Here is a 24,672-nt window from a genome sequence, read left to right on the forward strand (position 1 = left end):
GTGACTCTCGTCTCCTCCTTTAAATTATCAGTTCCTCCAGAGGGCAGCGGTGAAGTTGTGGAAAGAGCCAAAGGACCTGGGCTCTGCTCTGGCCTCAGAAACTCCATGCCCTCCTGGTTGCGAGGAGTCCACGAGGTTATGTGTGGCAGTTCAGATTCTCTTGCCTTTTCCCAGCAGCTGGCACAGGACTCTGGAAGGGTGTGAACAGCCAGAAAGAAGAGCAGGTGGTGGCATAACAGGTCTGAGCTCAGACTTGGGGACCCGGTGGCCCAGTGCTCTATAAGAGGGCTTGCTTCCCAAGAAAACCACAAGCAAGCACATGAGTTGCATGGAGTATTCAGCAAAGTACTCGTGAAGGGTCAGACTGAGCTTTGTTGTTGATGATGCAGATGGGAGCATTTATTACCTAAATTTCCTTGTTTTTCAGGATTTCAAGATACTGGAAATCTACTTGGCTGCAAATGGCTATGCTCACCAGAGGATGAGTAATCGACGGGTGTGAGAAGTTGAGAGCAGGCAACTTTCAGCTTCCTTGCTAACCTCTGTATAGGTTCCTTCCTTCTCTGTAGGGTGGAGTCACAGAACACAATGAGTACTGTGAGTTTTATCAGCTTGTGAATTTTCTTCTTAAAGATTTTATTGTTTTACTTATTTGTGAGAATGTGCCTAGGAGTGGCGGTAGGGAAGCAGAGGGGCAAACTCCATGCTGCGTGGGGAGTCCAACATGGGGCTTGATCCCGGGACCCTGAGATCACAACCTGAGCTGAAGTCACACGTTTAACCGACTGCACCACCGAGGTGCCCCCTTGTGAATTTTATTTTCGAGGCTAAGCAGCTACTTTATTCCTTATGGCACGTTAATGAGAGTATCATAAAGGTGCTCTAAGTAACCCTTGTTCTCGAAGGAAAGTGTGCACAACTGAGGACAGCTACAGACGTAGTTATCTGGAGGAGTCTGCTGTTGTGGGTAGTGTCCTAAAGACACAGTAATAGCTGCGGATTCAGAAATTCTCTATTCCCAGAGCAGCTGTCAGTGTCATGGATATGCCAGGGCCCTGGTTTATTGAATCCTTTACAACCTAGTGTACATTTTCCCTTCTCTTTCCTTTCCCCTGTGTAGTTTTTGGCCCGGTATGAGCATAGTGGTAATTAATGATCCTTCGTGAGAGTTTTCTTATACCTAGTGACCAAAGTCGGTACATATGTTGTGAGCTTTCATCAGACTGCAGAGGCCGTGCCTTGTAACAGGTGTTCCCTGGAGCCCCTTGAGCTCCAGGAAGATTGCCTGAAGATCTCCCTCTGTAGCTTATTCCCTGCTGACCGAGTTGCTCAGATGATCTAAACTCAAAACATTTGTTTTCTGAGATACTGATTCATATCAGGTGGCCCAGCTATGAAACGGCAGCCTTGTATTCTCTCCCTAGGCTCCAGAGGTGCCGTCCGTGTGCAGGCAGGGTTAGACTGAACTGCCATAGAAACCCTGTAGCTTCCACTCACTGCCCCCGGGTGCTCCTCATCCTGACTAGTCCCAGTCCCTCGTGTGCTAGGAGCCTGCTGTTGATACTTCTATAGAAAAGGGCCTTTGCTTCCCTTGACCTGCCCTTTTAAAAGGCAGGTGACTTCCTACCTTGGCTCTTTGTCTGCAGATTGCCCCTGCAACTCACTTGTAAGGAAACAAATGTCCTGAGTCTGGGCACCTTCTCTCTGAATCCCATGCCTTGCCCAGGTAGGATCTGGTTAGAGCAATGTAACCTCTTATTTGACTGCGAAGAAATGGTTAAACTTCCTCAGAGTGGCATAAGTCACTTACATGGTCAGTTTGAACTGAAAGCTGTGACCCTCTCCTGCTAGTGCAGAGGGGGACGGCCACACTGAGAGGAACAGGGCAGCGGGGAAAAATGTCTGCCAGTGTTCTAGGGTTTCTGGAGGCTGGCCCTGAGCTAGCAGTCCCCTGCACCCTTGCCCTCTGGGGAATGTGGATGGAGGGAGGTGGGGTTGTGGGGGGTGGGAGGCTGGGGGGAGGGTACTGAATCCTGAGATGGTCGTCCTGGGAGGGTGAGGGATAGCCTTATAATGGAGGTCAAATTTGCATAGGTTTTTGAAAGCTGTGTAAGAATTGGCCAAGTGAGGAGGGAGGACTAGGTAGTCCAGTCATGGAAGGGACGAGAGAGCTGCTGGGGAAGAGGATTGCTGTGGGGTGTAGGGTAGGGGTCGTGGCCTTGAGAGCACACGTTGCTGTAGTGCCCGTAGCGGGGTATTCGGAGTCCAGCACCTAGACTTTGGTCGGGGTGCATGGCTGCTGCTTGCCTCCCTTGGTGGGGACCAGAAACCATGCAGGTGGCTGTGGCAGGGCATGAAGGGTCCTGTTTAGCAGTATCTCCTAAGAAATATGTGGTCCTTTGCAGAGGAAGGAAAATAGAAGGACAACTTCAGAGAGAAAGGGGGGAAACTTAAGTAGCCTTGGTCTTCTGGTGGCAGCTCAGGCCTCCAGTAGACACTGGGCCGTAGACTCCGCTGAAGCTGGAGTGGCAGCTCTCTGGACAGACAGAGCAGCTCCTGGCGGGAGAACTTAGAACTACTGTGGCCGCTTGCCCATGGACCCTCATGGGGATGGTTCCCTGCTCCTTAGATCCATGGAAAGTTGCTAAGCCCAAATCTTAATTTCCAGCACTCTCCAAGCTTCCATTTGCTGCTGAGGCAGGGCTGGAATACAGCAAGAGTCAGGCGTCTCTCTCTTGCCTGGGCAGCACATGTTCTGCTGAGTGGTGGGTGCCCTTAGGTCTTGTGCACATCTCGCTGTGCACATTTCCGGGGACGTAGTGCTTAGTACAGCACGCAAGGAGGTCGGGTCGTGCTGGCCTCCTGTGTCTGTGCTCAGTACATGGCACTTCTGAGTGCCAAGAAGTCACCACCCCAGCTCACCCAGTTCGGAGCATCGGTGCGCCCAGTGGCAGTGAGAACCAGAAACACGGGGAGCTAGCTGGGGTCATGCAGGGTGGGGATTGGCTGGGGCCATGCAGGGTGGGAACAAGGTGACAGGGTCAGGTGGGCAGTTGGTTCTCCTTTGAGGAAGGCCGTACGGGGCGTGTTCTCCCCCTGCGTTTCAGGGCCAGCCTGGTCAGAAGTGCTGGAGCATGCCGGGAAGCCAGGGCCCAAGGGTGTGGGGGGCAGCTGGCATGGAGAGTTTGGACTGCACATCCGCTCGCTGAGGGCTTGAGCCTTCCAGAAGGCAGGGCTCCTGGGTGGCCACTGGGAACTTTGGTTCTTTGAGCTCAGGGCCATGGTTGTGAGGGTGTGAACTGCACTGATGAGTACCCTAAATGTTGATGGATTCCCAAAGACAAGACCTACTTCTACAGTGGATGGAAACGTGGGAAACTGAGGGTCTTGGGGTTGAAACAACGAAAAGGCCTCAGTGAGACCAAATACACATCCAAGGAGGACAGGTCTGCGACTTTTGGTGAAAAGAAGGGGTTTTTGGCCAAGTCCTGACCTGGGTCAGAGGCTTCTGTGGAGTTGTGTAGTATAGTGTGTGTGTGTCAGATATTTTTGACAGACCAGTAGTTTGGTACAACAGAAGTTTTACTTTTTAGGGTTTATAGTCACGGTAGGTTTAGGATTATTTCTCTTTAAATATTCAGCGTTCTAGAATGTCAAGTTTTGTTTTTGTTGTTACTGTTTTTAAAGAGGGGAGGGGGCAGAGGGAGAGGTTCCTTACTCAGGCAGGTTCCTTACTCAGCACAGAGCCCAATGCAGGGCTCGATCTCACAACCCTGAAATCATGACCTGAGCCACAATCAGGAATCAGACACTTAACCGATTATATCAACCAGGTGCTCCTAGAATGTCAAGTTTTGAAAGGACCCATTACCTCAGGTTGCCTCACTGGTCTCCTACTCTTTCTACTTTTTTTTTTTTTTTAAGGTTTTTTTAAATTTATTTAAGAGAAGCTTGGGGAAGGGGCATACATAGGGAGAGGGAGAAGCAGGCTCCCCACTTAGCAGGGAGCCCAACACAGGGCTCAATCCCAGGACCCCAGGATCATGACCTGAGCCGAAGGCAGATGCTTAACTGACAGCCACCCAGGTGCCCCATGGTCCTTACTCTTGTTGATGAATTGAGCCATTCCCATGTTGACCTTTTATTCTTCTTCTTGAAGTTGTATCAGTCGGGAGCTCATGTGACTGTTTCTTTCCCCGGATACCCTCAGAGAAAGCGTCGTGGTGGCACAGTAAATTCTAGACAAGCCCAGAAGCGAACTCGGGAAGCAGCCTCCACCCCTGAGATGGCCTTGGAAGCAGAACCCATAGAACTTGTGGAAAGTGGTAAGATCGCCGGGAATGCCGTGACCATGGGATGCTGGAGTGGTGCAGCGTGCATGGGTGGGCCCAGCCATGGGGTCTTGTGCAAGCTGTACCATCTGAGCCTCCCATTACCCTCCCAAATGGAATTGTCCTAATCCCCCTGCATAGAGTTGTCATTAAGGTCAATCCTTAGCTCAGTGCCTGTTAACACTAACTGCACACCGGTTAGCATCTGTCCTTGTCTTTATAAGACCTACACAGTCTGAGACTCACGTGCCACTCAGAACTGAAAGCTGATTTTGAGCAAGACCTGCCCTCCTTGGTGGTGTAAGACCTCCATGGTTTTGACAGCTGCTTAGGAGGGCTAGCCATTTAACCTTCCTGGAATGTGCGGCTGGGGAGATGAGACTGCCCTGGGCTCACCTTTTCGATTTGAAACTGTACATCTAATTCACTTGGCCTCCTAAAGTCATCATCTTTCCTTTTCCCTTTTTCTTTGAGACACAGAATCTCCCCCAGAAGGCATCTCTGGAGAGAGCCACCTGTGCTGGAGGGAGTTGCCATAGGCAGAAGTCAGGTTGTGCACGCGCGGCCTGTGGGATTGTGGCTTCTGCTTGTGAGAGCCAGAAATTAAGTCCACCAGAAGGAGAGTGGCTCTGTGACTTAGATTATATCAGTATATGGTCTATTTTTTTTAAAAGGACCAGGTCAATTTGTATAAAATACACTCAACATCTCTGATACATTGTGGGTTTTGCTCCTGTGAATCTTTTTTAATAAAAAATAATAAAGCAAATTTGAACTGCTAAATGTATTACGAGTTACTGTTCCCAAACAAGTACTACTTCTAAAAATCCTACTCTCGTATGTCTTTAGTGCTATAATAGAAGCAAAAATGATCGTAAATCTTTTTTTAATTCATATAAGTGGAAGTAGTCCTTTGCGGTTCATTCTTACCTGCCACAGAGAAGTGCTTCTACCCAGTTTGTCCTGTGCTCACGAGGACACCAAAGTAGATCCTAGGGCTCAGAGGCACGCAAAGGAACAGGCTGAGCCCAGTCTGGTGTGCTGGGAGTCCAAGGGATCAGTAAATACCACCCTGTCGTCCTGCTTGAGAGCCACACGGAGATGACTATCTCACTGATGAGGGTGCAGAGCTCGGTCTGATGAGGTCTGAGGGCGAGCGGCAGCCTCGAGGAGGAGGTTTAAGGCAGGTCCATGCCAAAGAGAAAGGCCCTGAGGTGAGCATGCCTGGTCCTTTCCCCAGATGTTCCCCAGTACTCTCAGGTAGGTCCCTGCTTCTCCCCTTTGCAGGGGCAGGTGGGGGCACTGAGGCCTAGTTGTGTGACAGTGTGAGGCCACAGGGATGAGGTCTGCGTGTGCAGAGACATGACCCCCTCTCCTTGGTGTAGTTGTAAACCGCAGGCCTCCACTCGGAATTCTGAAACGGCGTTCGTTGGCTGTCACCCCTGAAAGGGGATTGGACCTGATGCTCTGCATTCTATACTTTGAGGGGGCTTTAGTTTGATATAAGCCCGTGCTCCATTTTTAATCATTTAATGAAGCTTTGAGCGTTACGCCGTTACTTTCCTGCTAATGCTTGTTAAAATGCTTTATTTTAAAGCTGGAGACGAAATAGTGGATCTCACCTGTGAATCGTTAGAGCCTGTGGTTGTTGACCTGACTCACAATGACTCTGTTGTGGTAAGTGTCAGAGTGGGACGGGTGATCCCTCCTGGCTGTGGGCCCTTAGCCAGCACCAGCTTCTGAAGGCGCTGGTCACAGGTTACGGTTTGTGCCGAAGAAACTCAGACATTCAGTGACTAGGTAGAGCCCAAGATAGAAAGTGTTTCTGGAAAATCCTTTGTTAGGACTTTATTTCCTGTGGAGACAGTACATCTTTTTGACCCTGGCCAGCTGGCACTGAAGCTGTTTGGGGAGAGACCCCAGAGTTGTCTGTTCTGCACTTTATACCAGCTGTGTGACTTCTGGCAAGTTCTTAGGCTCATTCGCTCTGAATGGGGGGATATGCCCTGCGTGCCAGTAGGCTATTGGGAGGGTCAGGAGTCACCTTGTATCTGAGTGCCGGGCACCCAGTGGTGCCCAGTAGGTGTGAGTTGCACCCTCCCAGCTGGTTGGGACGAGAATGCATGCTTAGCACTGCCAGCACTGCTGCCAGGGGTCTCTGGAGGCACACAAGCAGCTTTCCTTGGAGGGTGCAGGCACCCTGCATCCCTACTTGATTCCAGGGACGACGGGGCTTGGGAAGCTGCTTGTGACCCCTTCCTGTGGCACCAGCTGTGGTCCCTTACAGAGAGCACACTTGCCCATGTTGGCCCTCGGGGAAGGAGACCTGCCTCACAGCGTAGGGGCCCGCGCCTGTGTGTGGGTCCTGGCGGCCGCTCAGCCCACAGACCTGCACCTTAAGGCTGCGTCTGCCTCTCCAGGATGCCTCTTGAGTGCTGTTTGATCTGACGTGCAGTTGTAGAGTGGAGCAGATGGGAGGCAGGTGCTGCTGGGGATGGGGGTTGGTAGTAGCTGAGTCTCCCCCTGGCCTTGGGGCCCACTGGTCCTGGGCTTGTTCTGAACGTGGTTACAATTGCCGAATAGGGTTGTGCTGAGAAGCTTCAAGACTTCTTTAAAAGAAAAGAAGGGCAATGATGGGGATCTGTCTTGACGGATTTAGAGGTTTAAACTCTGGTCTTGGTTGAAAACCACCAGTCCTGTTGTATGTCTGCGCACCTCTCCCCTCAACCCCCAAAGGAAAGGCAGTTGAAACCTGTATTTTCTCTGACACTCAGTCCCTGATCTGCAGCCCCAGGGGGATAGCCAAGATTCTGCTTGTAAGACCTTCTAGCCCTTAAGGAGACTGTGTCTGGCTTCTGTTGTGTGATGTACCAGCATCATGAAATCCCTTTCATGCCTTGGATTATTTGCCGCTTCCGGTCGGCGAACGGGAGAAGAATTAGGCACAAACAAGTCAGCTGCAAGAGACTGGGAGCAGGGGACAACAGTCGAAAAGACTGCTGCCCCGAGCAACTCCAGAGTCCCACTTTTATTAGATAGAAACAATAGCCAACAGAAGAACCAGTGAAGGTCAAACATTAGTCACATGTCTCATGGACACGCAAGGAGGAGGATAAAGTTTATAGTTAATCAAGCACATTCAAAGGACTCATCTAACAACGGTCGCTTCTGGGAAGGGAAAGGAGCGATAACGGAAAAGGGAAGCAGGCGGTATTTCGTTCCACCCGGAGCTGACCGGGCGTTCCCGGGTGCTCAGCTTCCCTGAAGCAGGCGGCGTTCTGCCCTGAGTGAGCCAGGCATCCCCAGCTGCCCAGCTTCACGGTCGTATATCGTCCTTCTCCCCAAAGACCTGTTGCCAGTATATGTTTTTCTTAAGGCCATATCCAAATGTGCTTGGTAACTAGTAAAATTTTCCAGGGGCTATAGTTTAAGTAACGCATTGTTCCGGGGGGCAGTAGCAATTATTCATTTATTTATTTTTTAATAACTACCCTTTCTAATGTTCTCCTTCCTGACCTTTCCTACCTTCTTTATGTTTCCCCGGGCATGGACAGTCATCAGGAGATGTAGAACAGGAGTGCTAGGGTCTGGGGAGCTGCCCTGGGAATGGATGGCTGGCCAAAGCCGGAGATGAGGGAAGAGGGTGCTGGCCTGGGAGGTAGGAGTCCTGGTTTTCCGGTCTTAGATACACTGGTCATTTTGGTCATGGTCTAATGTTCCCAGGTATAAAAATATAATAAGGTTTGGGCTTTAAAGCACTCCTGATTCTAATCATTCTGTACTTTCTGTTCATAAATTCAAATGCCAGTTTTTAAGTTTACAGTAAAAAATACATGTGAGGCTGAAGTTCTCACTCTAAGCATATCTACTTGGAAAACCTAATAGTATTAAGTCAGGACAAGGAGTGTCCATCAGGTAAATTTTGAGTCAGGCAGGCCTCACCTGCAGCAGAGTGTAAATGGTGAATGTATCATGTATCAGTTCCCAAATTGGGGTGACCTTACCGGTTCAACTAGAATCTGTGGGAACAGGCCACATGTACCTCTTTGGCCCTGCTGGGAGTAGCTAGCTCTGTATCTTAAAGACCATAATCTGTGCATCCCCTGATCTGGGCCTGACTTCAAAACTTGAGGGAGCCCTCTGATGAGAAACTTCTGAGACTCTTTTTCCAACTCTCTAAAGACTCTAGAGCCCCCAGTGAACTAAGAGAACTAAACAGTGCTTTGAGATGCAATAAGGCTTTGTACATCTCTGCTTAGGTATTTTCTCTCCAAATTAACTTCTATTTTGGGCATTGCATAGCCAAAAAAGGCCATCACTGCTGGATCCCAGGACATGGCTATCTTTGAATTTTGCTAGATTACTGCTAAACTTTTCTAAAGGGGTTGTGCTTGTTCACATTCTTACCAGTGTTTGCGGTGCTCACCACTTTACTTCTGGCCAGTCTGATGGTTTTGAACACCTCTCATGTTCATTGGTAGTTCTTTTCATCTTTTGTGACGTCCTGTTAAAATCTTTTTTTTTTTTTTAAGATTTTATTTATTTGATGGAGAGAGAGATAGCCAGAGTGGGAATGCAAGCAGGGGAGTGGGAGAGGGAGAAGCAGGCTTCCTGCTTAGCAGGGAGCCCAGTACAGGGCTCGATCCCAGAATCCTGGGATCATGAGCTAGCTGAGCTGAAGGCAGACACCCAATGACTGAGCCACCTAGGCGCCCCTAAAATCTTTTTTTTTTTTAACTGTTCTTTTTACACACATGTTGTATATACAACTTTTACAATAGCCGAAGAAATTGATCTAGAATGGAACAACCCCTTGAGTTCTCATCTGTTTGGTTGTATGTGTGTATGTGTTTGTGTATTTCCCAGACATCTTTTAAATGGGCTCTACACCCAACATGAATTGCATGCTTCACTGACTGAGCTAGCCAGGCACCCCTTTCTGCCTTGTTTTTGCTTTTTTTTTTTTTAGGAATTCTTTCTAAATGATTAAGTATGACTGTGCCACTAGTTTAGTTAGGTTTTGTATCTTTTTCTGAGGGGTCTGCCTTTTTCGTTTCAATTTATGGAGGTTCTTAATTTTAATACAGTTGAATTTATCAATTTGTTGAAAATAATCCATATAAAAATTCGTTCTGTATTCTGAGTTTTACTGTTTTGCTTTCCACAAGTGAGTCTGTAACCCACTTGAATTGCCTTTCGTGTGTGGTTTGAGGCAGGGTCTTTCGCTCTTCTTAGTAAAGTCTTAACAGTATTCCTTGCAGTGGTTTTGCAAATCTTTTGTTAAAAGATATATTCCGGGGTGCCTGGGTGGCTCAGTGGGTTAAGCCTCTGCCTTTGGCTCAGGTCATGGTCTCAGGGTCCTGGGATCAAGTCCTGCATCGGGCTCCCTGGAGTCTGCTTCCCCCTCTCTGTGTCTGCCTCTCTGCCTACTTGTGATCACTCTCTCTCTGTCAAATAAATAAAAACTTTACTAAAAAAAAAAAAAGATGTATTCCTAAATACATAGTATTTTAGAAAGCTATTAAAAATGGTATTATAGGGGCACCTGGGTGGCTCAGTGAGTAAAACCTCTGCCTTTGGCCTAGGTCATGATCTTGGTCCTGGGATCAAGCCCCACATCGGGCTTTCTGCTTAGCAAGGAGCCTGCTTCCCCCTCTCTCTCTGACTGCCTCTCTGCCTACTTGTGATCTCTCTCTCTCTGTCAAATAAATAAATAAAATCTTTTTTAAAAAATGGTATTATAGGGGTGCCTGGCTGGCCTAGTGGGTTAAAGCCTCTGCCTTCGGCTCAGGGTCCTGGGATTGAGCCCCACATCGGGTTCTCTGCTTAGCAGGGAGCCTGCTTCCCCCTCCCGCCCCCCACCTGCCTCTCTGCCTACTTGTGATCTCTTGTCTGTCAAATAAATAAATAAAATCTTTTTTAAAAAAAAGGTATTAGAAAGTTTCTGTTTCTTTTTTGTTTTTATTTGCTAATATAAAGAAATGCAATTGATTTTATCTATTGATTCTTTTTTCAATGTAGCAATTCTTAATCTAAATCTTTTGGTTTTCTGTGTACACAGAATAAATTTTGGTTCTTTATATCTTTTTTAAATATTTTTACATTTTATATTATAAATATTATATATTTATATATTTTATATATTTTTATTTTTTTTAATTTTTATTATTTTTTTTTCTTAACACACTGGCTAAAGAAAATTCATCACTGGCTGAATAAATGGGGACAGTCCTGGACATTCTTGTCTCATCCCAAATCTGAAGGAATCCTTTCAGATTTGGAGCGTTAAATAAGTTCTCTGTGGTAGGTTTTATTGCTGTCATTGTTTATGCCCTTTATTCAGACTGGAGAAATTCTGCTCTGTTTTCTGTTGGACTGCAAATTGAACAATCAATGTTAATTTGGGGTACCTGGGTGGCTCATTTGGTTAAGTGTCCATCTTTTGATTTTGTCTCAGGTCATGATCTCAGGGAAGTCTGCTTAAGATTTTCTCCTCCCTCTATGTCCACCCCATGCTTGTGCACGCAAGTGTGCGCTCTGTCTCAAATAAATAAAATAAAAAATAAAAACATGATTCCTCTTAAAGAATCAGTGTTGAATTTTAACACTCCCAACAGAGTTAAACTAATTAAATGTTGTGGTCTTTTTATATATTGCCAGATTCGGTTTGCTACTATTTTATACATGACTTCTGCCTCTATTTTTGTGAGTAAGATTGATTTGTCTGTAATTTTCGTCTTATACACATTTCTTAGGTTTCTGATATCAGAGTACTGGTATCTTTATTATTAAGTGAGTTGGACACCCTTTTTTCTATCGTCCAGATTTGTAATCTTGGAGTTACTTCTTGCAAGTTTGGTAGAACTCCACTGTGAAGGTACCTAGCCTCAAATTTTTCGGAATTTGTGAGTCTCATTTAAAATGTTTACTTTTGTTGGTATACATTTGTTTGTGATATCTTAATGTTCTGTGGAATCTGTAGTGATGGCTCCTTTTTCATTTCCTTTGATTTGGTTGGTTGTGTTTTCTGTCTCTTCAGATTAGTATCACCAGAGGTTTATTAGATCTTTCAGAGAACCAACTTTTAGCTTGGTGGAGCCTTTCTCTTTTAAGTTCGTTTTCTTTCAGGATTGCTGCTTTTTTTCCTTGAGTTTATTTTGCTGGTTTTTTAACTTACTAATTTTCATCATTTCTTTTCTGATACCTTTAAGGTTATCTTTTTAAAGCTGTATTGTACAGATTTTGTTATTGTACAGATTTTTATGTTCAGTTCCTTGTATTTATCAAATTAGTATTTTTAAACTTCCAAACATATGGAGGTTTTATTTCCTTTTGTCGCAGTTATGGATTTCTTTTTCTTCTTCTTCTTTTTTCTTAAGATTTATTTATTTGTCAGAGAGAGAGAATGTGCTCAAGCAGGGGGAGTGGCAGGCAGAGGGAGAAGCAGGCTCCTCCCTGAGCAAAGGAGCCCAGTGGGTCTTGGGATCATGACCTGAGCCAAAGGCAGATGCTTGCTTAATCAACTGAGCCACCCAGACATCCCATGTTTTTACTAATTCTTTGAATTATTGCATTATTGGTCAGAAAATACATTGTATGTATCAACTTCTTTGATAATTCCTTAGACTTTCTTTGAGCCTGGCTTGCTCAAGGTAGCTGGCCTTCACAGAATGACCTGCCCCTACAGGTCCTGCCTGGGCTTTGGTTTCTTGGTGAAGGTTTCACAAGTAAGCTTCAGTTTTTCAAGAATCTTCTGTCCTTTTTTTTTCCTCTCAATTATTGTAGTCCCTTCAGTTTGACCGATTATGTTTTTGGATACCTCTTTATTTAAAAATGTGTATGTTTTGTCTTGTTTTGGTGGTTTTCAGTGGGGAAATTGATGGAAATACTAGCGTGCTATTTATTGGAAACCTCTGCTTGTATTTCCCATCCTCTTTTCACCTGGCTTAATAGGTGAAGATTTTCAGACCACTTTTTTTTTTTTTTTTTAGGATTTTATTTGTTTATTAGAGAGTACAGAGCCAGAGGAGGGACAGAGGAAGAGGGAAAAGCTCCCACCCTAGTAGGGAGCTGGACATGGTGCTCAATCCCAGGACCCCAAGATCATGATCTGAGCCAAAGGCAGGTGCTTAGCCAACTGAGCCCCCCAGGCGCCCGTCCTTTCATGAGCATTTGCAGCACATCAGCCTCTGGCCTAGCTCCCAGGGGTGATGCATTGGTAGAAAAGATTTACTCCTCTCTTTAAGAAACTGCTTGTTTTAGGGGGAAGATACTGAAACTATTTGTTTGCTTACACTGTTTTCCTTCGCTGAATTTCAAAAAAGTATTACTGTTGTTGTTTCAAAGAGTGTTTCTTTTAAAGTCAGGTTGGTTTCCCTGGAATGTCTTTTTGGTTTGTCTCCATGGTGGACCAGTGAGTCACGCTGTTTGTGTTACGCTCCGTACCTTCCTAGTTCTTCATTCAGGAGCCTGTTGAAAGGGTCTGCTTTAATGGAAGCTCCCTTGCAGCCAAGAGCAGAGTCCTGTCCATCTCTGTGGGAATAGTCGAGGGCCTGAGGGGTACCCAGTGACTGCTAGAATGAGTGAACCAGCATAATTCTATATGAAGAAAGAAGGGCTCTGTCCCCATGCCCAGGAATCGGGGAAACAGTTGTACATGGAATCAGGCAGGGAGCACTAACTTTGACTGGAATGTGACTGTCAGAACCAGTTTTCCTGGTACTCCTGGCGCGGCTGCAGGAATAAGAATCTGTAATTGCATGCTGCATGCCACTGTTGGAGCTCAAGACTATCCACTCACGCTCAAAGTGGTTGGAGGTGGCTGTTTTTTCCAGTGCAGCAACGTGCACAGCCACGTGGGGAGGTCATCTAAAGCAAGTGGCTTGCAGGGCTCCTGGCTGGGGGAGTGTTCTTAGAAGTGCAAGGGGTCCACTTGCCACACAGGACCCCAGACTCCTGCTTGGTTTTGTCCCGCTTTTTCCCCCCAGCATATTGGCTGCAGCCCCAGGAGGGACCTAGAATGTGAAGTCCACTGGTAGAAGAGGGGTTGTCCTCCCCCACTGACCAGGGGCCTTTGACATGGGTATCAGCACTTACTCAGGTGTTCTGAGGCTCAGCTGTGCTTCAGAAACTCAGAGGGCCTTCGTGACTGACCTGGAGGCCATGCACCCCAGTGTGAAAGCAGGCGACAGGTGGGTGCCTGCTGTGGATTGTCCATTCTCCATATGTGTCATTTGTCTCTCTGACCTGCGGTTTATCCCGTAGTCAAGAAGCCAGACCGAAAGGTGAAGTGGGATGTTCGGGTCTGATCTCAGGCCACTTGCCACAGTACTAACTCAGCTGTCAGGGGTTTTGTTTCTTTTAAAGGCCTCTCGGCCAGATCAGAGGCCCCAGAGCTCCCCCCAACCCTTGCCACACCCCCTACCTCGCACACCTCTGTTTCTTGTGCCTGGGAAGTGCTGTGCTACCTTCAGGGTCCCAGCCACGAGGAAGGGCCATTCCAAAGTGCCTGTGGACACCTCCAGGGGTTCTGGAATTTAATGTAGTTCAGCTGCTGGCTGGAGGGAACACCAGTCACAGTGTTGTGTGCCCCTCCACCAGGCTGTGGCACTGTTGTTTTCTGCCCTTTGGGCAAGAAACTTCCTTTCTGAGCTTTTGTGTTGAAGATGGGGACAGAGTCATCACCAGTGAGGGGAGCTCTCTGGTCAGTACGTATTCATTTACCCAGTAGCTATGTAATGAGCACCTGTCTTGAGTCTGGGGACAAGGCAGCGAAGGTACCACCCTGAGGGGCCAGGTCTGGCCCGAGCTCAGCACTGCCTGGGAGTGAGCTGGGTCTGACTCACAAGAGCCTTTGGAGACCCAGTTCTCACACACTGCTTATTGGGGAGCCAGCAGCATCCTGTTCCTTCCAGGTGTCTCCACGACCAGTCAGATGGCCCCTTGTGGTAAAGGGAGGTGAGGCTGTGTTGGAGTGCTGGAAAGCTGGGATCATCTCTGCCTACAGCAGATTTTCCTTCTGTTCCTGGCTAAATTCAGAGCTCCTCTTGTATAGGCGTCATAGGGACTGAACCTCCTGTCAGCCCAAGCTCTTTTTCCAATACATAATCCCAATGATGAGATTGCCAGTCCCCCAATTTCATAGTCCCACACTCTAGCATCCTCTGTAAGGAAGAGGGAGAGCCTTTGGTAGCTCCCTCTGTGGGTTGTGTTCTCATCTGCAAAAGGAAGGTCTTCGTGCTTAGACCATCCTTCTTCCCAGGATGGCTCTTCGTATCTGTCAGTGTTCAGGTTGGAAGACCCAATCCACCCAATTGTTTTAAAGTATAAATGGATTTTAATACATGAGAAGAGCTGCTGCTTGGTACTGAAAAAGCTAAAGGAGCAAGTCTTCAGGAATACCTCTAGACATCTCAGCCTTGACCCACCATAAGAGCTGTTACCTCTGTCCCAAGCAGAAGGGCAGGAGGTGGAAGCCACCATCTGCACTGATCTCTGGGTTCAAGGAAACACTAGCACAGCCCCTCACCAGGGAAGAGGGGCCTCTGCCATGACACCAGCCTTGTCTGCCACTATTGACACTAACAGCCGCTGAAACTGGCCTCTGAGTGTCTCACTGAGGGGAACTTCTTAGTTCGTGTTCAGAATCCCTGCCACGAGGGAGTTGGGCTGGAGGGAGCTTCTGGATTCTGCAGGGCAGGCTGGTATGCCCTCCCCCGTGGGCATCTGCCAAGGAGGGGTGGGCAGCCCGCCTTGGAGCGGCAGTCAGGAGCATTTACCTGAAGTGGATGGCCTGTGATGAGCAGGAGGGAAAGGGGGTGCTCCCAGTGCTGGCATAGGCAGGTTTATGAGCACAGAGGGGGTTGACGAAGTGGGGCGGGAAACTACTGTAGCAAAAGTAGTCCTGGTGTAAGTTCTGAGTCATTAGATATGGCCTGGTCAAGTTCTCAGTAACTTTTTCATAGGCCCAGAGAACATGTAATCAGATCGATCTTGGTCCTTGGTGTGCCATTCACCAGTGCCTGCACATCCTAATTTGTTTAATTGTTCCCAGTAACAAGCACTGCAAACCCTCTTGACAGTAAGGCTCCACCCTTGGCATAGCCTGCATGACATAGAGGATTCTTGTCATTGGCCCCCCCGGACCAGGAGAATGTATGGAGCCAGTCCTGGGCTCCATGTCCCCAGGGCCCTGTGACAGTTTTTGGCTTGCTTAGTCCTTGCAGCAGTATGGTGAGCTGTGGGCACTGGTGCCTCTCTTCTCCAGAAGAGGAAGTTGGCAGCTCCCAGAGGGTAAGTAACCTCCCTAGGTCACGAGGCCAGCCACTCCTAGACTCACTCAACGCCAGGTGGACACTGCATGTGTCAGCTGCTGGGAGGCAGAGGTGCCTGGGATGGGCCTCACTGGAGAGGAGAGGTGTACAGATGTCTCGTTGGTGCTGCCCGGGCAGGCCCTCTCCCTGCACCTGTCCTGCCCTGCGGGAGGGTTTTACTGGGACCCTGAGGAGTTTGCATTTGAAACAAGAAATGTTTCGATTTTATCATTTAAGATAAGTTTTTTTAAAATACAGGGTATATTATGTCATACTAATTGTGTCTTTCTCTTTTTTCTCCTTTTTAAAAGATTGTTGACGGTGAGTGGTTTCCTCTCTCTTTCATTGGGTTTGCATACAGAATGGCAGTGGGTGGGGGGCACAGAGCTGAAGTCCTTGCCAGGCCTGTGACAGTGCCAGGCGGGAAGACGCCTGCAGTCAGTGCTCTGTGGTTGCTGAGGAGACCGCACACTCACTGCGGAGCTGTGGTCCCACTGGGTTTTGGAGAAAGCTCGCCACCTTAGATTTTAGATGGCCTCCCACTCAGACACCTGCTCATGGCAGGGATGGGGCTTCTTCTGGGAAGACAGGAGGGTGGCCTCTACGGAGCTGGGCAGGACCTACCTGGCATGGCTGGGTGTGGTGGCTGTGCCTCTTGGGCCTGGGATTGGCCTTTCCCAGGTGGGAAGGGGTGGTGAGGAGACAGGGCTGGGGATCCTGCCCTGAACATGGACTCACACCTTAGAACGGAGGCGGCCAAGGAGGAATGCGAGGAGGCCACGCCAGGAGCACGCTGACAGCTGTGTGGTGAGCAGTGATGACGAGGAGCTGTCCAGGGACAGAGACGTGTACGTGACCACCCATACTCCCCGAAATACCAGAGAGGAGGCAGCCACGGGACTCAGGTACCAGCATTCCTACTGCCCTGCTGCCTCACCACATGCCTTTGGCCACGTGGGACCCCTTGCATCCCTTGTCCCCAGGAATGGGGATCCTCTACTCCCCACCCCACCCCCCCACTTCCATTTCTCAGGGGTAGGGTAATAGGAATACCGGACCTTGCACAAGTTCTGGGAGCCCATGGCTCGAGAAGGTCTTGTCTAAGCAGCTGTGCCACAGCTGAGTGCAGGTGGGCCTGGATTCAGAGCCAGATCAGCCAGTCCCAGTGGGACAAGACCGTGTGTGGCACTGGCAGGGTGGTGTGACTAGCCGTGGGCTGGTGGCACACTCCACCACCTGCTGTTCAGAGCCGACCCAGTGGCTCTCTGTGATCTGCAGCAGGAATGCTCAGAGGTGCTAGGCAGAGCTCCTGCCCCACACAAGGGAGGCAGATAGCACAGGCTAGGGGCTTGGGAGGACAGGGCCCATCCGGGTGTCTGCTCCTTAGTTCCCCTTTCACCTCCCCGCTGCACTCCCTTGGGACAGCTGGCCTTTCTGTAAGTCTCCGGGTGCCTGTGCTAAGGGATACGGGCTGCTTCTGTGAAGCCACTTAGGGTAACTGAATGTTTGAGTTTGCCAAGGAACTGACACAAAGCACTGTGATTTTAGGCCCTCTGGTACTGTCAGTTGTCCGATCTGCATGGATGGGTACTCTGAGGTAAGCAAACTTAGCTGTGTCTTCCTTGCTTCTGGTGTCCACGTGGCTTTAGTGAAAGGGTCTTCAGAGAGAGGGTCTTCTCTTTTGGTGGGATTTGACCCCTCTCTTCCACAGTCAGGCCTGGCTGGCCTGTGCCTGTCACACATCTTTGTGCTAGCTTCTTCTTGGCCCTGCAGCCTTCACCCCTGGCCCCTGTGTTCCTTGAGCTTCCACTTGAAGGGTGTCCATCCCGTGTATTGCCATCCCAGCCTCAGCAAAAGCAACTAGTGCTTCCTGTGGCCCCCCCGAGCCATCAAGCACTGCCCCCCGTGTGCTCCCATGGCAGCCCCAGACTCCATTGGCCTGTGGTTCAGGCGTCTGGGGTCCCTCCAACACTCTTGGGCTGTTGATACGAGAGTGGCTCCTGCCTCTGTTCTCGGCTTCAGAGACTCCACTTGTACTTGCCTGACACTACAGAGCAGGTAAGGATCTTCAGTTTTCCAGACCTGCCTGGTCCTTCCTCCCCTTATCTTAGCAGAAGTGAGGTTCTCTGGGGACTGCTGCTGCACTGGGACCAGGGCAGATATGAAGGCTGTTCCTTCTTCTGTTTTCTAGATTGTGCAGAATGGACGTCTCATTGTTTCTACAGAATGTGGCCACGTCTTTTGTAGCCAGTGCCTCCGTGACTCCCTCAAGAATGCTAACACTTGCCCAACTTGCAGGAAAAAGATCAACCACAAACGATACCACCCCATTTATATATGAATTGTGGAGAGCTGTTCAGGAGAGGTGGACGAACAGACAGACAGCCTGGCTGGGTTCTCCACACAGCCATTCATGGGTTCTCTGCCTCAATTTCCTGAGCTTGAAAAGACTATTTCAAAATCAACATCTGATATGTAAACTGCTCTTTCGTTTCCAGCCCCCACTTAGGCCCTTTTGTTATCTCCTTAGGGCCTTCCTCTCTGCTCCTCTGGGTGGTCTGGTTCCAGGGCAGGAGAGAGGGAGTTAGACACATTGGAACTGAGAATTGTGGCTCTAGCCTCTTTCTGGAACCTGCATGTTTGCCAAGAAATTCTTCCCCATTTGGAAAGTTGGCCCCAGCTTCCTCTGGCAGTGTCATCAAGGGGCTGGCCCTGGTCAGAGAGCACGCGGGCCTGCACAGCTCTCCCGGGCAAGTGACATCAACTCAGGCGTCTGTCTGCCACAGTGAGCAAGCCACACGAGGTCCATCTGGCCCAAGGATCCCGGGTATGAGCACAGCCCTGGAAAGACCCACCACCGGACGTTTCTCTTCCCTCAAGAGTCAGAGGTCACCTGTGATCCCACCTGCACGTTAGCATTGATGTGCAGGGACTTCTACAGATCAAGAGAATCTCTACAGGGCAATTCCCAGGTTCCTAAGAACGAAATGTGCAATAAAGCCTGTTCTTGGCCTACTTTTCAGCAGCCCAGGAGATGTAGCACTCCTAGTGTCCCCTCAGAGGCCTCACGTTGCCTGTGGAGCAGTGCCTGTCCCACCCCGTCCTATTCGCCACCTGTTCTCAGGAACTTAACCCATGTCCCAGAGTTTTCACCTGGCACAGGCCCTGCGAGCAGGGCAGACATGTGGTCGGGTATCCTCTCTCTTTTCTGATAAGATGTGACCTGTTTGCCACATGCCCTCGGGTCCTCAGTTCCCACTGCCTAGTGTCTACTCAAGCATCAATGCTGGGAGGTGATGGCAGTCCTTGGGGCGTTACCAGCCACCCATGTCCATGCTGGTGTCCAAGTCATGGCTGCCCGGAATTGCAGCGAGTGCAGCCTACCTGCCATCAGCTGGGCTCTTTGGCTTTCACCCACACCCCCACACAGTTGACATTCACTTTAGAAGCTGCTCCTCTGGCCTTTCAGTCTCTGATCCTTTGGGCTTTTGACTGCTCCATAGATTGGGTTGGCAAAGTATGGTGGCCTTTCCTCCCCAAGGCAGCCAGATAAGATACTCTGCTTAAGTCTCTGGGTTTGAGCCTCTTGGTTCTTGAGGAGGCTGTGGGATGGCTTGAGCTGCCCCTCACAGCCCAGGGTCTGGGGCAACTCATGGGGGAGAGACCTTGCCGTGTCAGCCTGCCTCTGTCTCCGCATCCCACTTTCTCAGAGGGCTTTAGGCCAAACCAACAGCCTCTTCATGTGCAACATCTTCAAGACAGGAACGGGGGCCTCCTCTGGCTTTGCTAGCAATAACTGACCTTCAGTTCCCCCTTCTGAAGGAGCAGGGACTTGGCACAGAATTCACTTTAAATGGGGCTGAAGGAGTGTCCCTCCTCTATGTGAAAAGAAATTTGTTTTAGTCTTCATTCTGACTTTTTCACTGTTTGGCTCACTTCCAGTTAATTTGGATGAAAGTAATAATTTTCTCCGTGGAGTCAAGGAGGGCAGGATGTCACTTCTCGTTGACACGATGCTGGATATGTCTGCCCTCTGTTTGGACATCATTGCCATTAAGTTCCTTCTGGGCTTCGTGGAAACTCTTTTGTTGTGTTCCAGCAGTACCCAGACCTCAGAAACCAAGACAGCCGTGCAGCCAGAATCTTTAAGTTTTGTGCTTAAGGACAGATGGTCGATCATAAAGGTTGTATTCCTTCCTACTAAATTAAATTGGGGAAAAAAAGGTTTAGTTTCTACTATTTAGAAACTGCAAAATAGGAAAAGATGGGTAAGGAAAAAAATCATTTTCTTTTCTTCATTGTACATAGTTCAAATCTTTCTTTGTTACATTTAAACTGTATCCGTGTACATCAGTCTGTTTGGGACTCCTGCTAGTGTTACAGGTGGAAATAAAACCATTAATTTGAACCAGATTTCTTTTGTACGTTCATTTGCTCTCTGGGATGGATCTTCTCCCCCTTTGCCCTAGGTGTGTGCTTCCTGTCTGCCTCCAGTTTAGCACATTTCATCAGTGTGTGCAGGAAAGTTAGCTTGTCTGGCTGCTGATCCAGAAACCAGGCAAGAGGTCATTCTTGGAGTGGAACCACAAGTCCAGCCCTTGGAATCCTTCAGCAGAATCTTCACCTCAGCCCTAAGAAGCAAGGCTGGCCGTGGGGCTGTCTGACCAGCACCGGCTCAGGAGAGGAGCCCTGAGCAGCGTGGACTCAGATGGACCTGGGATTCTGACCGCACAATGCACCTGTCTCAGCTACCCAGACCACGGTCACCGTCCACTCGGGTGGGGGCCAGGGGGTCGTGGTATGTTGGTCAGTGACCTAGGTGATCAGTGCCAGGAAAGCTGGAAAGAGGGAGTGGGCTTGGGATTCCCAGGCAGTTGGTGCTGGCAGAGCTCGCCTCCACCTTTCTCCGAGCCTATCAAGTGGCCCCAGAGATAGAAAAGGTGAATGAGCTGGCCACCCAGAGCTCCCAGAGGCCCTACTTTCAGTTGAAGACAAGGCAGATCAGAGGGAAATGCAGTTAACTCAAACACTCCCTGCACGTAGGCCATGCCCCGGTATTGCACTTGCCTCTGGTGGGTATTGAGAAACCCATTTATATTGCTGCCCTCCTGGGGTGTACATTCCTTGGGGGAGACTGTCCCCCCTGCCCCCAAGCCACTGAAAAGTCAGAATGCAAACAGGTCAGTTACTTGAGTCCTGGGAGAGCAAGAGGATGGTGAGCTGCAGCCTTTAAGGTCTGAAAGTACTCTAGGAAAAGGTGAGGTGATTTACATTATGTTCCTTGACTTTTTTTCCCCCAGTGTACAACCGTCTTGCATTTCTTGCATAGATCACCTTGTTCATGTTTTCCTTTTATATACTATTTCCTTTGTTTTGCCAGTATTGGGGGTTTGTTTGAAATCCTGTTTATGCATAGCTACAAAGGCCTGTTATTTTCTTACACTCTTTGCCAGGGTTTGGTTTCATTTAGGCTAGTTCCTTACAAAGAGACTAGAGTATTCTCTATATCCCGATTTTGGATTATTCCCTGACTGAAATGGAACTCACAAATAAGATCTCTGAACTGTTGCTTTTGTTGAGGAAAGATTTTAAAATACTGATTTGATTTTTTTCAAAGTTTGAGAATTAGTCACATTTTTGTCAGTTTTGTTAAGTTGCCAATTTCTGGGAATTCATAGATTTCATCTCTAAGTTTTTGGCATAAAGTTGTTCATAATCTCTTAGAAGCTATTTAATCTCTGTAGCATCTTTTTATCAGTATTTATGCCTTCCCTTTTAAATTGGAGATTTGTCAGCTTTATGTCCTATATATGTTAATTCCAGTATCCAGATCCTTTGTGGGTCTAATTCTGAAGTCTTATTCTTGCCAGGTCTCTCTAATGACTTCTTCCTGTGTGAGTTTTGTGAGCAGCTTTCTCCCTTAATTTGAGCCCATGTAACTTGGTACATGATCTGATAATTCTTTGAGAACTGGACTGAAGGTGGTTCATCCAGGAAATATTTGCCTTTGCTTTTAGGAGGCATTTGAGGTTGTTAACCGACATAAGGCCATTATATTTATCATTTATGCCATGAAACATAGCACACTTCACTGAATTACCCAAAAGAATAGCTCAGTGCTCCTGGGTGGGTCAGTTGGTTAAGCATTTGGCTTCAGCTCAGGTCATGATCCCAGGGTCCTAGGATTGAGCCCCACATCAGGCTCCCTGCTCAGCGGGGAGCCTACATCTCCCTCTGCCTGCTGCTCCCCCGGCTTGTGCATGCTCTCAAGCTCACTCTGACAAAATACTTAAAAAAAAAAAAGTATAGCTCAGTGAATTACCATAAGTCAAACACCCTGAAACAACCAACCATAAAAAGAAACAGGATATTGTTAATACTTTAGAAGCCCTTACTTGACCTTCCTCCCAGGCAGCACACTGCCTTCTCTCCCAAGGCAATCGCTATACTGATTTTTACGGAGATCACTCCTTTGGCTGTAATTATAATTTATTTAACCAAAACATCCAACCGTAATCACATAATTCTGTTTTTACCTGTTCACTGAACCTGAGATAGTTGAAAGTTCTCACTGTATACTGGGATTGGGATTGTCTATTGCTCAGTGTTACATTTGAGAGTCATTCATGTTGTGTAGTTTATTTTGTTTGCTATGCAGAATTTCATGAGATGAATGTGCTTCAGTTTATCCATTCTTTCAGCTGTTTAAGTGTTTTGGCTACTAATAGCCCCGAGTGAACATTCTGTAAGTCTTTTTTGGAGCAGTTTTGCTCCCATACCTGTTGGGCATATATTAAAGTGTGAATTACTGTGTTACAGGTTATGAACATTCAGGAAAACTCACAAGTGGAAATTAACCGGTGGGTCAAAGAAGAGATCACAAAGGAACTTAGAAAATACCTTGAGAAGAATGAAAAGGAAAACACAACAAAAACTTGAGGAAGCAGTGAAAGCAGTGCTCGGGGACTATTTATAGCTGTAAATATATACATTAAAGCAGAAACAAATCAATAGCCTAATTGTATGTCTTAAGGAACCAGGAAAAGAAGAGCAAACTAAACCCAAAGCTAGCAGAAGGAAGGTAATAGTAAAGATTAAGCCAGAGATAAATGAAATGGACGATAGAAAACAAAACCAGGGACACCAGAAATTGTTTTTTTTAAGAAGATCAAAAAAGTTGGGACGCCTGGGTGGCTCAGTTGGTTAAGCGGCTGCCTTCAGCTCGGGTCATGATCCCAGCGTCCTGGGATCGAGTCCCGCGTCGGGCTCCTTGCTCAGCAGGGAGCCTGCTTCTCCCTCTGCCTCTGCCTACCACTCTGTCTGCCTGTGCTTGCTCTCTCTAACAAATAAATAAATTAAAAAAAAAAAAAATCAGGGACACCTGAGTGGCTCAGTTGGTTAAGCGGCTGCCTTCGGCTCAGGTCATGATCCCAGCATCCTTGGATCGAGTCCCACATCCGGCTCCTTGCTCGGCAGGGAGCCTGCTTCTGCCTCTGCCTACCACTCTGCCTGTGCTCACTCTCTCTCTCTAACAAATAAATAAATTTTTTAAAAAATCAAAAAAGTTGACAAGTATTTAGCTAGACTAAGAACAAAAGACTTAATAAAGTCAACAATGTAAGAGGATATTACTGAACTTTATAGAAGTAGAGAGGATTATAAAAGATTACTAAGAACATCTGTATGCCTACAAATTGGATAACTTAGATAAAATGGATTAATTCCTAGACATACAAACTACCAAAACTGACCAAATAGGAAATAAGAGGAAACCTCTGAAAAGTGAAATTGAAGTATTCAAAACCCCGACAAAGAAAAGCCCAAGACCAGATGATTTCACTGGTACATTCTAGCAAACACAAAAAATAATGCTGCTTTCTGGATTCTTAAAAAAAAATTTCAAGAGAAAAGAGCAGTTCCTAACTCATTCTATGAGGTCAGTATCAGCCTGATACCAAAGCTACACAAAGACACTACAGGAAAATAAAATTGCAGAGTAATCTTCTCTTGTAAATATAGATGCAAAAAATCTTCCAACAGATGGCTAACACACTGAATTTAGTAGCATACTAAAAACATTACACACCAAGTGGATCTTTCCCCAGGAATGCAAGAGTGGCTCAGCCTATGAAAATCAATGCAATTACTACCTTATAGACTGTAGGGGAAAAAAAATAACACATGATCACCTCAACCGATGGCAGAAAAAGCCATCGGTTGAGGCTTTATATAATATATATATTATATATTATATTTTATATAATATATATTTATATATATTTATATATAAATATAAATATATTTTTATATAATATATATTTATATAATATATATAATATATATATATAAAAAAAAACACATGATCACCTCAACCGATGGCAGAAAAAGCACCCTTTCATGATAACACTCAACAAACCAAGAGCAGGAAAAAAAAAAAAAAACACCTTAACATAACAAAGGCCATATGTGAAAAGCTCACAGTGAAGATGCTCAGTGATAAGACAAAGCTTTTCCTCTAAGATAGGAAAAAGATGGGGTGCCTGGATGGCTCAGTGGGTTAAAGCCTCTGCCTTCAGCTCAGGTCATGATCCCAGGGTCCTGGGATCAAGCCCTGAGTCTTAGCTCTGCTCAGCCCCTTCCTCTCTCTCTGCCTGCCTCTCTGCCTAATTGTGATCTCTGTCTGTCAAATAAATAAAATCTTAAAAAAAATATATATATGTTAAAAAAAAGATAGTAAAAAACAAGGATGCCTTATTTCATCACTTCTATCCAACATAGTACTGGAAGTTCTAGTTAAAGAAGTTAGGCAGAATGAAAGAAAAAGGAATACACATTGGAAATGAATAAGGAAAGTATCTGCAGATGCCACAACAGTAGAAAACTAAAGAACCCACAATACACATAAACAACAGTTAGAGCTTATAAATGAATTCAGCAAAGTTGTAGGATACGAATTCACAGATGAGTGAATACACTGGTCAATTAACAATCTGAAAGAGAAAACAATTTTATTTTTATAGCATCAAAAG

General features: G+C 47.2%; 1 protein-coding gene across 1 annotated transcript in view; it reads left to right on the forward strand.

Moving 5' to 3' along the window:
• RNF4 (ring finger protein 4) overlaps positions 1–20,056 on the forward strand; it is a 38,449-nt gene extending 18,393 nt beyond the window's left edge. Inside the window, 6 exon segments of the mRNA XM_080795989.1 lie at positions 428–597; positions 4,211–4,325; positions 5,929–6,044; positions 16,391–16,548; positions 17,192–17,240; positions 17,835–20,056. Coding sequence (XP_080652115.1) covers positions 589–597; positions 4,211–4,325; positions 5,929–6,044; positions 16,391–16,548; positions 17,192–17,240; positions 17,835–17,984 — 597 coding nt within the window. The 5' untranslated portion in view covers positions 428–588 and the 3' untranslated portion in view covers positions 17,985–20,056.
• Positions 20,057–24,672: the final 4,616 nt, after the last annotated feature.

Source organism: Martes martes, assembly GCF_963455335.1.
Source record: "Martes martes genome assembly, chromosome: 2".
Taxonomy (NCBI): domain Eukaryota; kingdom Metazoa; phylum Chordata; class Mammalia; order Carnivora; family Mustelidae; genus Martes; species Martes martes.